The following is a 19,417-nucleotide window of genomic DNA, read 5'->3' as shown; positions in this document are numbered from 1 at the left end:
TTCACTCTCTTCTTAAACATTGAATCATTAACTGCTATCCCGCTTCATGAGTAATAAAAAATTTCTATTGCCAAAATAATCATAAACTGTATAGTAATCTTGTTTGGCATTTTTTTTTTCTGAGTTGTTTTTCCTTGTTAATTGATAGTGAATTGCCATTTCTTAAACAGTATTCCAAGTACAATGGATTTTCACTAATATTTATCTATATATGTATATACTGTATAGTCAAAAATGAGGGGTTACTTTTGTGACAACCTTTTTTAGGAGACCAATATATTAAGGATCAAAGGATTAAAAGAGGGAGAACTTCAGAAATCAGATAAAAGTAAACTGTAGCTTTGTTCATTATCTAACGTAAAGTATCCCATTATTTCACCTCCTGATTTTTCCTTAACTTGGTTTGCTCAAGCTCGTAGGACCTTGCCCCAAGTCATGTCAGAACCATGACTCAATGAGCCTGTGTGCTTCCAGCTTTAATTTCCATCCTGAGAGTACCTGTAGTCAAACCCCAGGATAATGTCTGGAGTCAAAGGATTATTTTTGCAACAGAGTAACCAAGTTAGAGCTCCTTTAACACTCCTGTGACTTTGTAGTCCATAGGTGTGCAATGTTTGTTAAGGCTATCATGTACAATAACATCTCTTCCATTCCTTTCTGCAGTGCAATTACATGCATCATTGTTCTAATTGTGTAGTATGTTGTAGGCATGTGCAGGGGTTCATGCTAAAAAGATTTATACATTTGCTTGTCTTACAGCCATCTAGTATATTTTTTAGGAAAATTATTCTTTACACCATCTCGTAAGAGGCAAGCATGGACAGAAAGCATCACATACAAATGTTGAGGAGAAAATCAAGTGGATCATGTAGATCCCATATCACAATCAGATGATAAATATTCATTCATCTGTTTCTTCTCTCTAGGAGCATATTCCAGTGTAGGTTCACAGGGCATTTGACACAGTGTAAGACCTAGACGTTGATAAGATACCAGTCTATCACAAAGCACATTAAGGCGCACCCACACTCAGTCATACAGTTGCTATCTAGCCCAATCAATGGAAAATCCATCTTTAGGAAAGACTGGGTTGCACTTAACCGAGCTAGGCCAAAGGGGGGCAAACAAGGGACAACCTATTTAGATGGGGCCTCACAACAAGCGCTGAGGCCCTACATGTACCGATGAAGATCTTAAAGATGCTATATATATATATATATCTGAACCAATTTATATATTTATGACCCAATAATATGTAGTAAAATAGAAGTAGACAGATCTGAGTAAGACTTAAAGTGTTATACAATCAACATGCTGAAAGAAACAATATGTATTTGTGTGTGTGTGAGTGTGCAGTTTTTGTCAGAAAAAGGCTTCTAGCATTTACAGATTCAAAATCACTCTTTTCAAAGGTCAGTGTAAATCTTATTTTGTTTCTCAGTAGCAACGTGCTGACAAGCCAACTGTTTCAACAAGTTAAAACCTGTCTAAAGCAACATGTTGCCATTTCATTAGGGAAGCACTTCTAAAACATGTGATTGCATGCACCTTGCTCTCAAAGTCATTAGCTGCACGGAGCTACTGACTTTTTTGTCTCATTTGCTGACCTTTCTTTTAAACAGCACAGAACATCTGTCTGTCTGTCTGTCTGTCTTATATTAATATTGCTGTGTAGATTCTGATACAAAATGCTTAGTCCATGTTTAGGCTGAGTAGTTGAATACAGATAAAGAGTAAAAGCCAGTACTATGAACTATTTCATGTACGTGGTTCACAAATGATTACTAGAAATTGGTTCTCTGTAATTTCTTGTCACAGTCATCTACATTGTTCACACAATGTGTTGTGGGCCTTTTCTGACCTCTGTTCTGACCTTAACATGAAATGTAAATTTTACTAGATCTGCAATATAAGAAAATAATCATATGATCATATCATGACTGAAAGTATTATAATAATACCATTTTGTAAAGTTCATGGCAGTTCCTGCTACTAGTATGTGTAGTATTGGGAGATATGCAAAGACTTTAGAAGCAATCCATCCTAGAAATGCATTCATCTTTTTAATGACAGATGGATATGATTGTGCCCAGGGTGACATTGTGATGTAGTGGTTAGTGCTACTGCCTCATAACTCCAGGAGACTAGTTTTGAATCCATTCTGGAATTTGAACATTCTCCCTGTATCCATGTTGCTTTTTTCCTCCTGGGATGCCAATTCTTATCTGAAGCACATGCTTAGCTTAACTATAGATTATATGTTAAATAAATTAGGGTATTTGTGTCTGATTACAATGCAGTGGGTAGCTGCACTATCAAAGAAGGGTCTCCCAAATTACCCTGAATTAGAATAAATCAGCCATAAAATGGATACATGGACAATAGCAAGAAGCAGAACAATTTGAACTTTCCCATGCATAACATTTACTCACAACCTCCTTCAGGACTGTATATGCTTATGTCACATACCTTTGTGATCTTACAATACCTTGCCTATCTGCCACACATAGGTATTCTTCCAATAAGATATTTGAAGATGAATAAGACTAGCAGGAACTGGTAACACGTTTGGATTTTGGACTAATTTATGTTTTATACATTTTTACAAAATATTCCTGTTTAAAACAAAACTAAGACATCTTACCTTCTGATTAATATCAAATGTGAAAACAAATGCAGCAGACCTAGATTCGTACTTAGGAACAGGATTTAATGTTGCACAGAGCAGACTACTTCAAATTACAGTATAACAAGTGCGTTCTTCCTAGTCACCGTACTGGTTTTTTACTACTTCTTTACTATTCTTGGTTTGTCTATCCCCTGTGACATTAACATGCACAGCTGTAATTTTCTCATACTCAGCTTTCCCTGTTTACATTAAAGATAGCATAGTCTATGAACGCAAAGGAAGTCAGGTGCATGGTTTAAGCACTGTGAGTGGCTCTTCAACCAAACAAAATATTTCTCATATTTCAAGTGTGAATAATTAAGATAAAATTGCAATTTTCAAAACAATAAATAAATAAAATTATCGTTATTTTTGAAAGATTAATACCCAGCTTGAATTAACTGGTTAGTGTGAAGGAGATGGCTGAAAATGTTTGGATACATATTTCATACTGACATTGAATGAAAAATAGATTTTATGTTGTAAATCACAATATATAAAACAACTTTTTAGACATATTTTTATGCATATTATGTGGTTTGGAAACATAATGAATATATTTCTGACGTTATTTTCACATTTTGCTTTGACTTTTAAAACCTGATTTTTGTTAACGTGATTCTGTTGCTGAAGATCATGTGATCTTGATAGTTATGCTGATAATATGGTGGATGTTACTGTATGCATATGGCAGCATTTCCACTACAAGTTACCCTCACTAGATAAAACAACTGCAGCATCAGTTATATTTTTTCCTAAGAAGGTCCTAATGGTATGATTTTATTTTTGGTTTTAACTTCTGCTATATAGTTTTTACTCTCAAGTATCGTCTTGTCCTTTTGTTCAGGGTAGTCCCAGTTTACTTTTTATCTCACAGTTCTGACCCTTATTTTACATCACCATTTCTTTTTCTTGCTATCATTTCTCTGTATTTTTTTAGTGCTCACAATAATTTCTGGCCATTTCAGTGTGCCCATAACAATTAGTATTTCAGTTGTGGTCAGTCCTTTGTAAACCAAGCTATAGGACATTGTATAGCACTGCTGCTAGACTTTTGGTCATCATCAACTTGGTGGTTTTGTTTTCATGTCAGTGGTGAGGTAAATGAATCAACTGCTGACATATTTCACATTTTAATTTACCGTATCATTGTCAATTAGTATTTTTTGTTTCATCTTTTTTTTTTAATTTGCACACTGCTGATTTGAAATATTTTCAGCACTTGTTTCTTAAGGACTGAAATAACTACACAAAAGTTAATTCTCCATTTAGAATGCAGTTACTAGAGAGTAAAAATAAATGTCTCTATTTAGTTTGAAAATTTAAATGTTTTTTTATATGTGCAAAATTGCTAGTGACAACACTTACTGGGTGATGAAACACTCTTTATCACCAAAATCATGTAATTTGCATTTTAATTTAAAAATTGTATTTACACACCTACTTCATGCGTTTAATTAGTTTTGTGTTTTGCACAGTTGTAATACATTTGATAATTCAAAATGTGTCAAGCGAGATAGTAACCCTGTTGGTTTTGTTTTTGTTTTTTTTTGAGAGTTTGAATCTTAAAAGCTAAAATATACCAAGTCCCCCTCTTGTTTGCAATATTGACTAGATACACCTTTCCTTTGATTTTAAATTTTTGCAAAATCAAGATAAAATGTTACCAGTATCAAACAAGGTTTTCATCCAATTTTACAAATTCAGCAATTCATCTGGCATATACAGATTGAATATATTTCATGGTGGAAAAATTATAAACTGAGCATTTAAATAAATGGGTTAATTTAAAAGAACTTAGACACATAGACATTGTGACATTTTGCTATTGTAGCAGTTACAAGCTTAACTAGACATTTTATACAAACTTCACTTATTCTAATGCAGACTTGTGGTAGCACCAGTTCATAAATTCCATATAAAATATTCTGATTAATCAATCAATACATTGTAGAAAATACTATTAAACTTTTGACCTGCAGATGGAGTGAGAAGAATATGTGTTTATGCATCCAATTTTTCCAAAAACTGCTTTTAAATCCATAAAGTTATCCTGCTCGCTGTGAAATGTGCCTCATTATCTGGATGCTGTTAGAGATCTGTCCAAGAATGAGCCTGCATATTTCATACACATTTCTAACGAAATGTATTGTGCATGATATTGTTATTGTTATCCATGTTATTGTGCATGGATTTAATATTTTCCAAGCATATTTGTTTGTTGCATATTAGTTTTCTATTGTATATTTTATTTCTTCCTGTTCATTGTGAAAAATGAATCCTAATTATAAAAGAATTTCTCTGTCCCATAGTGACCAAGCTGTGTGTGATTACAGAGCAAGCAGAAGAAAAACCAGCTGCTTAGTTCATGAATGACTTGGTGCATCACTATCTGTAGTTTTTGTGATGCATTAATGTCACCTTGATTTATCAGTATAGTATCTCCTGGATGAACGTCTTTGTTGCCACTGAGAAATGTGACATGTTCAAATTAATTAGCTGTCAAAATCCAAGAAATAAAAGAAAAATGAGCCTTAAACCCCCAGTAAAAATATGACAAGATGTTACAGTTGTCAGGAGATGCACTGAAATGCTCTTTCTATGTGTAATTGTTAAGTGAAAAAGAAAAAAATGCAATGAATAACAAACATCTTCTCTCTTTCTCTCTTCTCTGTTTTTGGAAAAATCAGGTGACTGTCATGGATGGAGGTCCCTCTCCTCGGCAGTCCACTGTCTGGGTGGTAGTCCATGTACAAGATGAAAATGACAACAAGCCTCAGTTTGCTGAAAAAGTTTATCAGATTAAACTTCCAGAACGTGACCGTCGTAAAAGAGGAGATCCCATATACAGAGTGTTTGCTTACGACAAGGATGAGGGAACCAATGCTGAAATTTCATACAGCATAGTGGATGGCAATGATGATGGGAAATTTTTTATTGATCCTAAAACCGCTGTAGTGTCCTCCAGGAAGCAATTCACAGCTGGCATTTATGATATTCTCACGGTAAGAGCCAAGTGAAGTGTTCGACATTACATATTAAATTTATACAGCAGATCTGTGCGATTTAAGGACCCTTTAAAAGCCTATTTGCATTAACTGTATTTTCATATGTACCAAATGCACTCTTGTATTACCAAAAGTCCACAATTATTTGTTATCTACCAGGCTGGTGGGCTGAGGCAGACTGGCCCTTTTATTTGTTTTTGATTTGCTACTGACAAGCATCATTTAAAAATTTATAAGGTGTCATCCAGGCTGTATCTTTTCCAAACATTTTATACTCCTGCATTGCATTTGTCATTAGTGGGTCCAAGTCATCTTCAGCCTATACTGAATATAAGCAAAATGTAATTGATTTTAGCACATCATGTAATAACCTCAGACGTATTCATTGTCTCTATGTTGCTGATACTTTATACTTTGATTAAATCTTTCTTATTTCAATTTGTCATCATAGGTAAGATTTTTTTCTGTCACTTTAATGACAACCAGTTATAGTGTTGTGCTGTGGCATGTTTTACTTCAACTGATGGAAATCAATATTAATCAGGCATTTTTAACTGTCGTCTTTATTGTAATAATGGATTAAGTGTAAGATGGGACCGTGACCTTTATGATTGGTTTTCAAAAGTCTGTATTTGATATTAAGAAAATTGCAATGTTTACAAGGAAGAAGACACAATCAGTTCATCAAATGTAGCTCATTAACTAATAGTTAGCACGCAGATTATGTGAATATCACCACAGAGCTAGAATACAATTTCTTTATATATTTTTATCATTAGAGCATAGAGGTTAGGAGCATGCGCTGATACAAGTGCATTGCTGCACCCAACACATGACAAAACAACTCAGGATCCCAGATTAGGACCCATGCAATGTGTGACACCTCAGCACCACACTAATTCAGATGGAGTGGAACAGTGTAAGGTTTTTTATGGTGGCTGGAGTGCCAATTCTGCCACCAGTGCCCAGGTTTTTCCCTGCAGGTTGGAGGGCCTACCTGCAAGGCTGGATGCAGATTAAGGTCATACCCAGGACAGAGGAATTGCAGGTTAAGAAGTAGAGTCACTTTTGGCATTTACGGGATTCGAACCAGCAACCTTCTGATTGCCAGTACAAATCCATAGCCTCACAGCCACCACTTCGCTCCGGAGCATAGAGCATAGAGAGGCAATAATTAGCTCAGGGATAAACATCTTGGCCTTTAAAACAAGACCAGCAGCCTTCTATACTAAAGTCCACTGGCTTAGTTACAAGTCACTATTGCCTTTCTTTTTTGGCAGAGTATAACAGACATGCAAACAGTTTCCATTGCTGTATAGGAGACGCCTCCATTAATTAGTTATCATCATCATTAAGATTTACAAAAAGCAGCCTAAAAGTGATTACCGCATATGTTTTGTATTTTCATTATTATCTTTACAGTATGTTTTCTTTTTATTAAACTTATGAACCTTGGTTGACTTTTTGCTCCAACAAAATTTTCTACATCTATGTTTCCTTCCTGGACACTCAGATAAAAGCTGTAGACAATGGGCGACCTCAAAAGTCTTCAACAGCTCGTCTGCACATTGAATGGATTAAAAAGCCTGATCCATCTCCTGTCTCACTCAACTTTGACGAACCCTTCTACAATTTCACTGTCATGGAGACTGACAAGGTGACAGAGATTGTGGGTGTGGTCTCTGTGCAGCAGGCAGTTACGCCACTCTGGTTCGATATTGTAGGTAAGTCGGCAAGAAGTTCATGGAACATTTGCACCTTTCTGCTTCACTGTACTTTAGCAAACTCTGCAAATGTGAAATCATTCTTGCGTCCCCTCTGAGAGCTATTTTCATATTGAAATTTGATTATGAAAATGAACAGCAGGCCTTAGAACAGTAGTTGATACTTAACATTCATACACTTTGTTTTATCTTCAATCAAGTAGTCCACTTGCTAAGCAATGAATATTAAAAGATGTGCAATGACAGCTTATGTTCATATTTCTGTGTTATATTTTCTCTTTATTTCTTTTTTTAACTAGTAAAGTCTTATCAGTTTAAATTCCATGAAATCAGTCATTTCTCACTATTCTTTTCAAAGTAGACTCTTTTAATACTATGTATCATTAACTTTTTGTAATATGAACATGTTCATTGTTAATAGTAACCACAATTTCCAGTGATGATATTGTATTATATATTCCATTCATGTAGTATCTTCTTGATTCATAATTTTATAGTATTTTGAATTCTTATTGTTATTGTCAGTCCTCAATGACTATCAGTTCAAGCAAATAACAAGTAAACATAAATCACTTTTTCATTATTATTATTAGTAGTAGTATTAGTTGTAATAGTGATAGTAATAGTATTATAAAAGAGAAGTAGATTTATTATTGTGCACAAAAAAGTTTATCATATTTGTTATTACATTTTTATTTACAGAAATTAAGATTAGATTAGAGACAATGGAGATCCTGGATCTATTTAACATGCGGTTTTGAAAAAACCCTATTATAAAATAAAAACAGCAATTTGTAAAAAAAAAAATAACAGTTAATTTTGTTAATAAAAGTGGAATTTTTAAAAACATTTTTAGAAACTATTAAAACATAACAGCAATATTTCAGGTTTTTCAAAGTTATCTACACTTTTTAGAATAATGAGCTTGATAACTAGCTTTTTTGGGGCGCCAGTATACTTTAATTTATCCAATATGTTGCATTTCTTGTTTTAATACATTATTTGTGTATTTTTCCTTTCTTTCTGCACCGTGTGTGTGTGTTTTGTTTTTTCTCTGCTCACTCAGGCTTACTGGTTTCTATTGTAGATGTGTTTTCCAATGTGGTGTTTGTTAATAATGTTATCTGATTTTGCTTATGAAATTGTTACCCATTGTAGTGTTACTTTTTAAATTGAAATTTGCACTCTCTTTCCATTGAATGTTAATGGATTTTATAAGCTAGAATTGCATTGCAACAGTAGAATCCAACAATGATATTCATTTTAATCTTTTAGGTTTAAAAATACATTATAAAAGATATGAAATGTAAACAGGAGTTTTTAGTAAGGCACAACAACATTTGAATCTACCTGTAACTAAGCTTCTTCAATGAAATATGTTGCCATACTAAGTCCCAGTATTTAGCAATGAATTCCTTATTCATGTCTGAAATTTGACATAAAGCCTCCTTCCTCTATGAAAATATAGGTGAATATGCCCACTGGTAAACCATTTCATTAAAATGAAATTCGGGTGTTCTCCATTAGTCAGTTTTCATCTTGTATGTCTTTAGTGTTACAATTAGATGAATTAGAAGATTTTCCACTGTTGTTGTATTCCAGCACAGTTTTTCTCTGGCATTTTCAAGTCATTCCAGGAATAAAGTCTTTTTCCAGTGTTCCTTAGGCAATAATACACACTCTTGCATGTAACTGCAGCTTGTCTACTGGACCACCTTATTCCATAGAACTCAGGGTAGTGCTTAGGATAATATAAATTATTCCACAATGCTACATGTTTTTAAATTTACAGCAGAAGTACAAAAATTCATTTTTCTCCACACACTGTGTCATATTTTTCAGCCTGATGTGAATTCTAGGATTCCACTCTATCAAAAATTTGCATGCAATCAAACCAATCAAATATTTTAATGAATTCCCAACAAACAAAGAGATTGGTTTACTGTTTCATGGTTCATGTTCTCATTGCCTTTTAAGGCCGGTTAATTTCTCTGTTTTTGTTTTTTAATCTTCGAGGTGTGCAGAAAGTATCAAAATAAATTAATAGATAGCAACTCCTCAAAAATGTAAATCACAGGGTTGTGGTTAATAGATCAAAACATATATACTTCATATATAAAGGTATCAGACATGCTTTTTTGGTAGATGTTTTACTAGAGTGATAAATACAAAATACATAGCGTCAGTGAATTTTCAAAAGACATCCTTTTTCCAAAAATGATTACTACTTCATTTTGACGTCACACTGCATAAAAAATAATAAGCAAATGAAAGTGTTTTTTATCAAGGCATTATATTTATTTTTACCTTATTGTGAGAATTATTGACTTATCAAGATATTTGTATTTCAGAATACATATTTTTTTAATTTGTTGTTTTGCTTTCATTTAGCAAAAGAATCTGCCTTTGAGGTTAGTAACATTAACTGGACAAGATATTTTAAAATGAGCTAAATAATTTTAAATACAAATTAATTGAATCTCACAACTAGGAAAAATGATTTAATGGCTTTATATAAAAACTTAACTTGTTTAGATTTTATTCTTTTCCAGTACAGAAATGAGGGGTATGTAGTTGAGGCCATTGTGAAAGTTTTCTTCTGCTTGCTCTTGTCAGTTGCATGCTATGCTAGTGCCACTGGACTATCACTTCTGGAGAATGTCATTCTTTAGGTAGATCATTAGACATGGTTGACATATAAAGGAAACTTTACAGGACTGGCAAGCCACAGCACACCTTGTGGTCCAAATTGTTTAGTTTGGGACGTGTATGAGCAGGAATACAATCAGTATGTTATACTATCAATCAATCAATCAATCAATCAACATTTATTTATATAGCATATATACTATATATATACTAGTATATAATAATATATACTAGTGGATTAACATCCATATCCACCAGTGGACTGAGTATTGGCTCTCATTAAATTCTCTGTCTGTCTTTGCCTTTCTCCAGTTGCAGTATCTTGTAGAATTCTTTACCTGTTACTTTTAATGTTTCACACTTTTCTAACACATGGCTTTCTTTGCTGTGGCTCTTTGCTCAAACTTTATCTCTCTGTCTTTTTCTTCTTCTTCTTCTTCCTCCCTCCTTTTTTTTCCAAATTCCCCCTTTCCCCTTTAAGGTGGCAAACATGCTCGAGAGATGTTCTATATTCTTCAGACATCTTGTGGCCAGAATTGTTCAACTGAAGGTATCTCTGCTTAAAAAATACTACTTTGCTTGTTTTGTTTTTTTCTCTTTGGTGTTGTATGATTTTTGAAGGATTTTTTTTTAATGTTATGTGTTTTTGTGTACAAATACAAATATGAATCTGCACATACTGTATTTGGTTTTTGTTACTGTGTCTTCATGCAGTAGATAAGAACATGTTATTTTCAGCATCTGCAATTTGTAAAGCAAGCTTATTAAAAAAATTAGCATGGTTCAGGTAATTATCAGTTACATTCTCATGCATTTGGCCTTCTAAACCTATTCATTTTAAACTGGTCTATTATACTGTATCTTGCAGTGAAGAAAAAACACCTTCCAAATACTTCTGTCTTGTCTCTCAATGAACTTTTTTATTTTGTAAAATTTTCCAATGGTGAAAATATTTTACACTGTTGTTGAAGCTTGTCTCCAGTTGCCAAACTATCATTTCGTTGATGAGTCCCAATTACAGAACTCATTCTCAGTGTACTGAGAAGGTTATTTTCAGTTTTGGTTCAGTGTAATGTCGCAGTGACTAAAATACAACCTAATTGATCTGCAAAACATCTACAAAAGATAACATGGCTAAAGCGTTGATAGATCAGTTGGGCTTCTATTTATTTTTTGTGAGCAGCACACAAAGCTTGAGACTGCACTTAGTTGGCAACTTGTGTGATTATCCCTAATCAACTTGACTGAATTTGGTCTTCTCTCTTTGTGTCTTTTTGGGGAGTCTGTTTCTTCTACTTTCCAGGTTCAGTAGATTGTGAGTGACAATCTGAAACTGTAAATTCTTCACAGATCTTTAGATTTAGCCTAGTGAAAATGTAAAAATGAAGGTCACAACTTGTATCCTATTAACAGTATTTGTTGTCAAGCTGGTTTGGTAAACTGTTCCAATAACAAAGCTGTAATGCACATCCCTTAAGGCTATGTCACATTACACAAGTTTTCCAGTTATTTTTTGGTTGTAGCCTTTATTTACATGATTTCAGTGAGTCAGAGGCAGTCAGCGGCACACTCCTCCTGTGAGTCTGATTGTCTAATGTGACGTACCCAGCAACTGGTTTGATTTAGTCTTTACTCATAGGGACAGGCTCTGTGTGCATGAGAGCTGACAACCAATGATTGCCTATCCAGAAGTACAATGCATATAATGTAGCAAAGAAAAATAAGGAACACACCAACTTTTAACCTTGCAAAGAGAACAAAGGCGTATCTATTTGATCTGTCGTGTTTTATATGTTAAAAAAAAAATGGTAAAAGGAAAAAAAGAGCTGAGACTGTGGCTAAAATGTTAAACTATCATATAGCACCAACTCTATCAGACAGCATGTGGCTGTCACAAAAAGGGGAGAGAGCAGCTATGCTGTAAAGGCACTCAGTTGGTAAAGTAGGTACGGACAGTGAATTTCAATCTTTTAAACTGACATGGTCTGGTGACTGTGACTGCAGCTGGCAAATCTGACATGCCCCAAAACTAGAAATTGTGTAACATGACATCAACTTTAGAAAGGCATCTATATGAAGAATCAAAAGAACATCCAGTTTGATATAGAAAGATGTTCCGGTGACCACAATAAGTGTTTCAGGCTAGTTTTTTAGTAAATCCATCTATATTCCAATTAGCTCAGTCACCCGAATGTAATATAATGTTTACCTTGGAATGGTGTTCATTTAGTTTAGTCATTCACCCATTGACTCAAATAATTTCTATCTGGGTGAGTTTAGTCTTTATTTCCAGGAAATAGGTTTACAGTATTTTCAGATTTTTTTGGTGTTGTAATATTGTACTATAGCAGCTAGACTATGTTTACTCTACCACTCTCATGTGACCTGATTCTAATTTTTTCACATATCGGCTTTTGGTATAAACAGGCTGCTTTCTTGTATGAATTGATCAAAATTTCATTCAAGTGTGTGTCTTGATTAAGTCATTTTTGTGCCTCCAGCGTAGTATCCTTGCAACAGATGCAGCTTGTTTTGCATAACATAACATTATTGCTGTGATAGAATCACATTAAACCTGTATGGTAAATGATAACTTTTGAATGAGTTATTAATGACATTATATGCCTCCTTGAATAAATACATTCAGCTCTGTTGGCCAACTGAGTGCCAAATTTACATGAAAATATTGTAAACAATATAATGAACAAATTCCAGTGGTCACAGATTCTTCATTAATGCTATATTAGTCGGTATACTAGTTTTCATTTATTTTTATTCAGTACTTTATTAAGAATATGCCCAAAGAGACTGAGATTTCTTTGAGTGGCTACCGAAGGAGATTTTTTATTTTGGGATGATTTGGTTTACTCTCTGTGCTGAATGAAACTAAAGTTGCTCATTTAGCCTTGCGGATTAGGTACTAATCCTAGGTAATATATTATTTTGCATTATACTGAATAGCTTGCAGATGTATTGCTTATCAGTTACACATTTGTTCATGATATTGTACTGAAATAATTAATATATATATATTTATTTGTATATAAAATGTAATCATTTTGTTAACATTCCCTGTAAACTTTTTTTTTCCTTTTCTTCTTGATAAAGTGGTAAGAGAGACTGAGCTGCCTTTGATTGCAGTCAGGGCCAATCATTCTCCCTAATTTGACTTTAATGCCAAGCTTTATAATTAAGTCTTAGAATTGCAAGCTTTTGAAAACCAAAGCATCTCGCTTAATTTCTCCACAATTTTTTAAAGTCAATCAATTAGTCAGTTAAACATGTAATGCTTAAAGTCTATTAACTTACTTTAGAATTTTTGGACACTATGTAATGTAATATTAATAAATGAAAGTAAATTTATGCTAGAAAACTTATGAAATCTGTTACTTCCTTGAGTGAGTCTTGCTGCCTAGCTGATATTAACAGCACTAATATATACTCTTGCAAAACCAAGCTAAAAATGAGAATTGTTTAAAAATAACAAGCAGAAACTTTAAAGTGAGCTGATGAGTTCATCCATCTATCCATCCATTATCCAACCCGCTATATCCTAACTACAGGGTCACGGGGGTCTTCTGGAGCCAATCCCAGCCAACACAGGGCGCAAGGCAGAAAATAAACCCACGGCAGGGCGCACACACACACACACACACACACACACACACTAGGGACAATTTAGAATCCCCAATGCACCTAACCTGCATGTCTTTGGACTTTGGGAGGAAACCCACGCAGACACAGGGAGAACATGCAAACTCCATGCAGGGAGGACCCGGGAAGAAAACCCAGGTCTCCTTACTGCAAGGCAGCAGCACTACCCACTGCACCACTGTGCCGCCCCCGATGAGTTCATATTTCAAGTAATTTAATGATAGCGTGGCTTATTAATGCCACCTTGTAGCTAGGGACCAAACCCATAGTCCCAGGCAAAGTCACCACCTGTGTGAAATTTACACAATATCAGACTTGGGTTCCTCATATGTATTGCAGTTACTTCTGCATCTGGAATACAAGCTATGTTACTATATCTCAACAAGAGGTTCATTCTGTCTGTAGGAGAAGAAAGCATCATATAGAGTGGCCAGGCAATAAGCAGGGTAGCCTTCCACAAATGATTGCCATGCCAGACATTTTTGCATGCTGCTCTCAATGTACAAATCTGTGAAACAAATTCTCGGGCCCAAGCTTGCATGTTAAGGTTTCCTGTTCGCATGTGTTTTACTATCTTATTATCTTTCATCAATTTTTTTTTGCTGTAGTCCTTAACAAAAAAGCTTACATGAGTCCTTGGCCTATTTGTCTCTCTTTCAGTCAACATATTGTTCACAGACCTCCATTTTCTCCATGATTACTTTTTGCCATGGGAATAAATAGATGCCTAGAGACTTAACTAAAGACTTAATGTTAACCAACAGTTGCCTAATTGTATTATATTCTGTTTACTTAAAGAAGGGCTTAATACACATACTAAATAAAGAGTATAAAATAAAATACTTTTCAGTGGTCTTTTGTGTAAAGGACAAGTTCAAGTGTGCCTGTTTACAAAACGTTATGGGAGTAAACTGGAGATTTTACAGAATTACACATTTCTTAGTTAGATATTCACATTAACAGTGTGGTTTCTCTAAATGTTTCTGAGAAGCATGGTATACCATATCATATTCAATGTAATGACGGCTACACTTAAAAATGTCTGACATGTTAGAATGAGTGCAATGCCAAACTCCAATGCAGGGGTTTTAAACTCAGTTCTTGGATGACTGCAATGGTTTCAGGTTTTCACTGGAACCAATTTTATAATCAGAAGCCAACACTTGCTGTTAATGATACAAGTTATGTTGTTTAGTTATATGCCTTGGAAGTGCCAAGCACTGTATGTTCTATTAGCAGTAGTAATTTCCTACAGATTAAGAAAGTGGCTGGAATGAAAACCTACAGACACCATGGCTCTCCAGGAACTGATTTTGAGATCCATGACATAGGAAAAAATAAAAACAACTACTACTATACTTACTTAAATAAGATCAACGTAAAGAAGCATAATGAAAGATACTCTGTTTTAGCCATTTTGTGCTTTTTAAATTTATTATTTTGTGAGAATATCATGTCTTTATTCTGGCTTTTAGTACAGTGCACTATGGCCTACTTATTTAAAAATAAGACAGAGAAACAAATAATAATCATCATGTAAATGGAGTAATAGATATAATCTGTAATAACTGATACTCCTTAAGGTTCCATTTAGTGTCTCATGCAGGTACTATATGAGTCAATCCAGTGTGAACAGGGTAAGGTCTACACTCAAAGTCTAGGGTCTTTGTCTTTCAGAAAAGACATGTTGTAAAGACCACCATGTTAAACTTTTGAACTCTGTTACGTATTTCATCATCATACATCATTAGTAAAACAAGAGATAACAGTACACAAAACGGCAAAACAAGGTGTCACGTTTCTCAAGAATTGTGTTCATTATCTTTGGAAATACATCAGTAACCAGCAATAAACAAAAAGCTTTACACGAATGCTTGCAATTACTAAGTAATATAGGTGTTACATACAGTGTTTTTCTGTTTATGTTATGTGTAGAGTGGTGGATTTAATTTGTTTTAATACAAGTGTTATTTGTAACTTTCTCCCATATGTCCCAAGAGTCAAATCATTATAAAGGTGTAATCTTTATACACATGCTCTTAGTTCCAACCACCCATCAATCCATTTTCTGAACACATTGCTATATGACTCTCAGCAACATTGGACCTAAGACCAGAACCACAGTGGACTAAGATGTCTTACCATCAGAAGAGAAACACAGCTACACTCACACATTGGCGTAATTTACAGTAGCTTGATCAATATTCCAAGTGTTCATTGCCTTTTCATGTTTGAGGAGACTTACACACCACACACAGATGTCCCAATGTTCTAAAGACATGTACATTTCACACAGATAGTGAACAGATCTGTAATTTAAACTCAATCCCACTATCCAAAGCATCTCCATGCTGTCCTTTTGGACCCACTAATAAGATGCAAACTATTGACTATAGAATCTAGTATTTATCAGAAAGACTCTCCCATCTGACTTCACCTTTTGTTGTGTGAATTTGGATACTTAGATGCTGCTATTTTTGTTTCAGTTAATATTTGTATCCACTCTCCATTCTAGATTAAACAGATCTGATGGAAAAGATGGGTAATTTTATAATCAGATATTAATGAAGTGAAATTATAACTCTCCACTTAATTTATCTGTTATGTAATATTCAAGAAAACCTTTTAGTTTTCAAAGAAAATGAAATTAAATTCTCTTTTTGTCAAGTGGCTTATTTTTATTGTTGTGCATTATGATACATTAGCCACTTGATTACGGTTACTGCATTGTGCTTCTTAAGCAATCTACACAATTACTATTAAAATAAAAAGCCAAACATTTGCTGTATCACTTTATAGATCCAAAGAGCATGCAGCCTGATGTAAGAAATTCAGTGAAATTTGGGTGGAAAAGTTCTGTTTCAAACATGTGTTTCTGTTGTATGTGCAGCGTTCCTACATGTTCTCTTCCATGCAAGTCTAGTTGTTGTTAACCGAAAAGAAAATTCAAAGAGAGATGATCTCCTTCTCATGGTCTCAGTCTTTGCCACTAATAATTTGTAACGAATTAACTGACTTGAAGTTCATTTGCCACGAAAAAAAGCGCATTGGATTTATAGAGCTTTACTTTGAAATTAAATGTTTCAATAAAACAGGAAATTTGGATAATAAAACAAATCTAGATTTTTGTTGTCAGATTGTCACTTTTTTCAAAAATCTGAAACAACCTTTTAAGTACAGAACCATTTTCCATACTTTTAATTAAAAAAATAAAGGACTGTGATAACAAGGCTCCATTCAAATAATGGTCACAATTCACCATTTCAGCTAAATGCTTTGAGTCAGAAAAGGCCAGGTAATTTACTTATTTAAATCAATTTATGTTGTGAAATGGTACCGGCATTTAATTAAGGCAGATTTTACAGTGCAATTTTCCAAACAAGTGGTCTCACAGCTTGAACTAGTATTACTTTGTGCATTTAGCTCTTTACCCTAAGATTTCTGCTATAAATCCTGGTGAGTGGTCTCCATTTCAGAAATGAAAGAAAAGAAAAAAGGCAGGCTGCCTAATGTGTTATCTTTAGGGAAGTACGTGAACTTCGTTTATTATAAAAGCTGGTCCATTTTCAAAAAGCTGGCACCCTCTGCTGAATTCAATTTCTGCTTTTATGCTTCATGCCAAAAAATAGTAATTGAGCAATAATGAAAAAATTGGCAGAATAGCAGAATAAAGTCAACCATGACTTCTAGTCACTCCTTCTTATTCTTAGTTATTGGTTGGCTAGGTTATTTGGCTAAACGTTAGTTTTATATAGCACCTTTCAAAGTCAATATTTAAAGAAATGCTTAAATTGACACTTATACAGAAATAGTTGTATGTATGCATTTTGTGTAGAAATAGAAAGAGAACAATCAAAATTAATTGTATCTTTCTCTTAATTTTTTTAAACAGAATTTGGAGCTTATTTCTTGCATGTCCATTGAGTTATAACTGAAATTTGAATATCCATTATACCTTGTACTGCAAAGTGGTCATCGAGTTATAACTGCCTAGGGAGACCTGCTATTTTGCTGACAAATATTATACATTAGCTAACCTTAATAATACAAAAAGACATAACCACTTGGGGTATCTTCTGATCTCCAGTATTTGCTCCAGTCCAATATTACAGGAAATATACCCCATTTAAAAATGTTGCCTCTGTTCTTTGGGAATTTACTGTTTAGTTTGAAATATTTTCCATTCGAACTAGGTGGATTTTCATGTGGTGGTTGCAGCAAGGTGCTGTATCATTGCATACTCCCAACCTCCTCCTACTCCTCCAGTTTACTGTCATATACAAGGTAAAAGTTATTAGCAACTCTAAACTGACCCTAAGTTATTCAGTAAATGTATGTTTTTTACATAAATGTTACATTGAAGGTACTGGCAGCCTGTTTTGTTGTCTACATGGAAAAAATAAACAAGATGCGAACAGATGGTCTACCCTCTATCTCACATTAGCAGGAAGAATCAATACTTTCAAAGTGAACATCCTTCCCAAGCTTCTATTTCTATTTCATCATCCCCTTATAAATTAATGAATTGTCCATTCATCCATTTTCCAACCCGCTATATCCTAACTACAGGGTCACAGGGGTCTGCTGGAGCCAATCCCAGCTAACTCAGGGCGTAAGGCAGCAAACAAACCCCGGGCAGGGCGCCAACCCACCGCAGTTAACAAATTGTTCCTTAAGAAATTAATTTCAATTATAACCTCATTTATTTGGTGTCAAAACATCCATGCATCCAAAGGCCTACTCTTCAACAACCTAAAGCAGAAGGGAGCATGGCACTACCTAATTTTCACTTTTATAACTGTGCACCAACATACAAATCTTAGAATAAGCATTCTCCTTTGTTGTTTATAAAGATTTGCTTGTGTTCTAGTCCTCTTTTTCTCTTGAGCAGGGGTTGGATTATGGTTTGTTAAGTTCGACATGATTGTATGGAATGTTGGATTCTCCAAATAAAATCAATAAAATAAAAAAAATAATAAAAGTAAAAGAATAAAAGATGAAAAGTATCAGAAAATGTAACAATAATGTAAGAAAATGCAAGATTAAGAATAATTTTAGGGAAGCTGCTTTTTTGTTTAATGAGATTCAAAGATAATTAAGCCCAAAGGGTATATTTGCCATAGCTTCTTTGTTCTTTTTTGAAAAGTTGTACAGATTAAAAATTCCCACTGTAAAAGAAATTTAAACCTGTGTGGTGCTTGTGTTATTTTCATCAGCATGCATCTCACATGTTAATTACTTTAATTTATACTGTATGTGTTTTTATTTAGGAAGCATCATTCATTAACTACATTTGTTTTTCTACAGTATTGCATGCAAAGTGGCATAATCACCCAATTTAAATCCACTTTTTTAATTTAAACTAACCCAGTTTTTATAATGTCTAAAATTGTAACTTCATTAGTATACTTCAGTGCATACCATTTTACTCTCATTGGTACACCTATGTCATGCACTATCAATAAATGATCTGCATATCTTACGTTTTTACTGTAACACAGGAACTAGGCACAACAAAGCTAAAACTTGCTTCCTAGTTTATTTCCACTACTCGGTTCAAATTATTTTTTATAGGGCTCGTCTCTGAGTTCAGGCTGGGAATGCTTGTGCAAGTTTTCGACTGTAATGCATATGTTATTTTATGAATTAGCTGATTATTGCTCCATGTGCATAACCTTCAACAACCCGGGAATGCTTTAAGTGCGGCTGTGGTA

At 34.2% G+C, this 19,417-nt stretch overlaps 1 protein-coding gene across 4 annotated transcripts in view; it reads left to right on the top strand.

The window, feature by feature from the left end:
• The window catches only part of fat3a (FAT atypical cadherin 3a), a 534,981-nt gene that overhangs the window by 380,289 nt on the left and 135,275 nt on the right, over positions 1-19,417 (top strand). For 3 of the 4 annotated variants that reach the window (XM_039744151.1, XM_039744150.1, XM_039744149.1), the window contains exons 5-6: positions 5,359-5,673; positions 7,190-7,400. In XM_039744151.1, coding sequence (XP_039600085.1) covers positions 5,359-5,673; positions 7,190-7,400 — 526 coding nt within the window. Of the gene's footprint in view, positions 1-5,358; positions 5,674-7,189; positions 7,401-10,530; positions 10,600-19,417 lie in introns of all 4 variants that reach the window. The other variant, XM_039744154.1, reaches the window with a different exon arrangement.

Source organism: Polypterus senegalus, chromosome 2 (genome assembly GCF_016835505.1).
Source record: "Polypterus senegalus isolate Bchr_013 chromosome 2, ASM1683550v1, whole genome shotgun sequence".
In the NCBI taxonomy this organism is placed as follows: domain Eukaryota; kingdom Metazoa; phylum Chordata; class Cladistia; order Polypteriformes; family Polypteridae; genus Polypterus; species Polypterus senegalus.
Note: the sequence above shows the minus strand (reverse complement) of the source record. Positions and strands in the feature narration are given on the sequence as shown.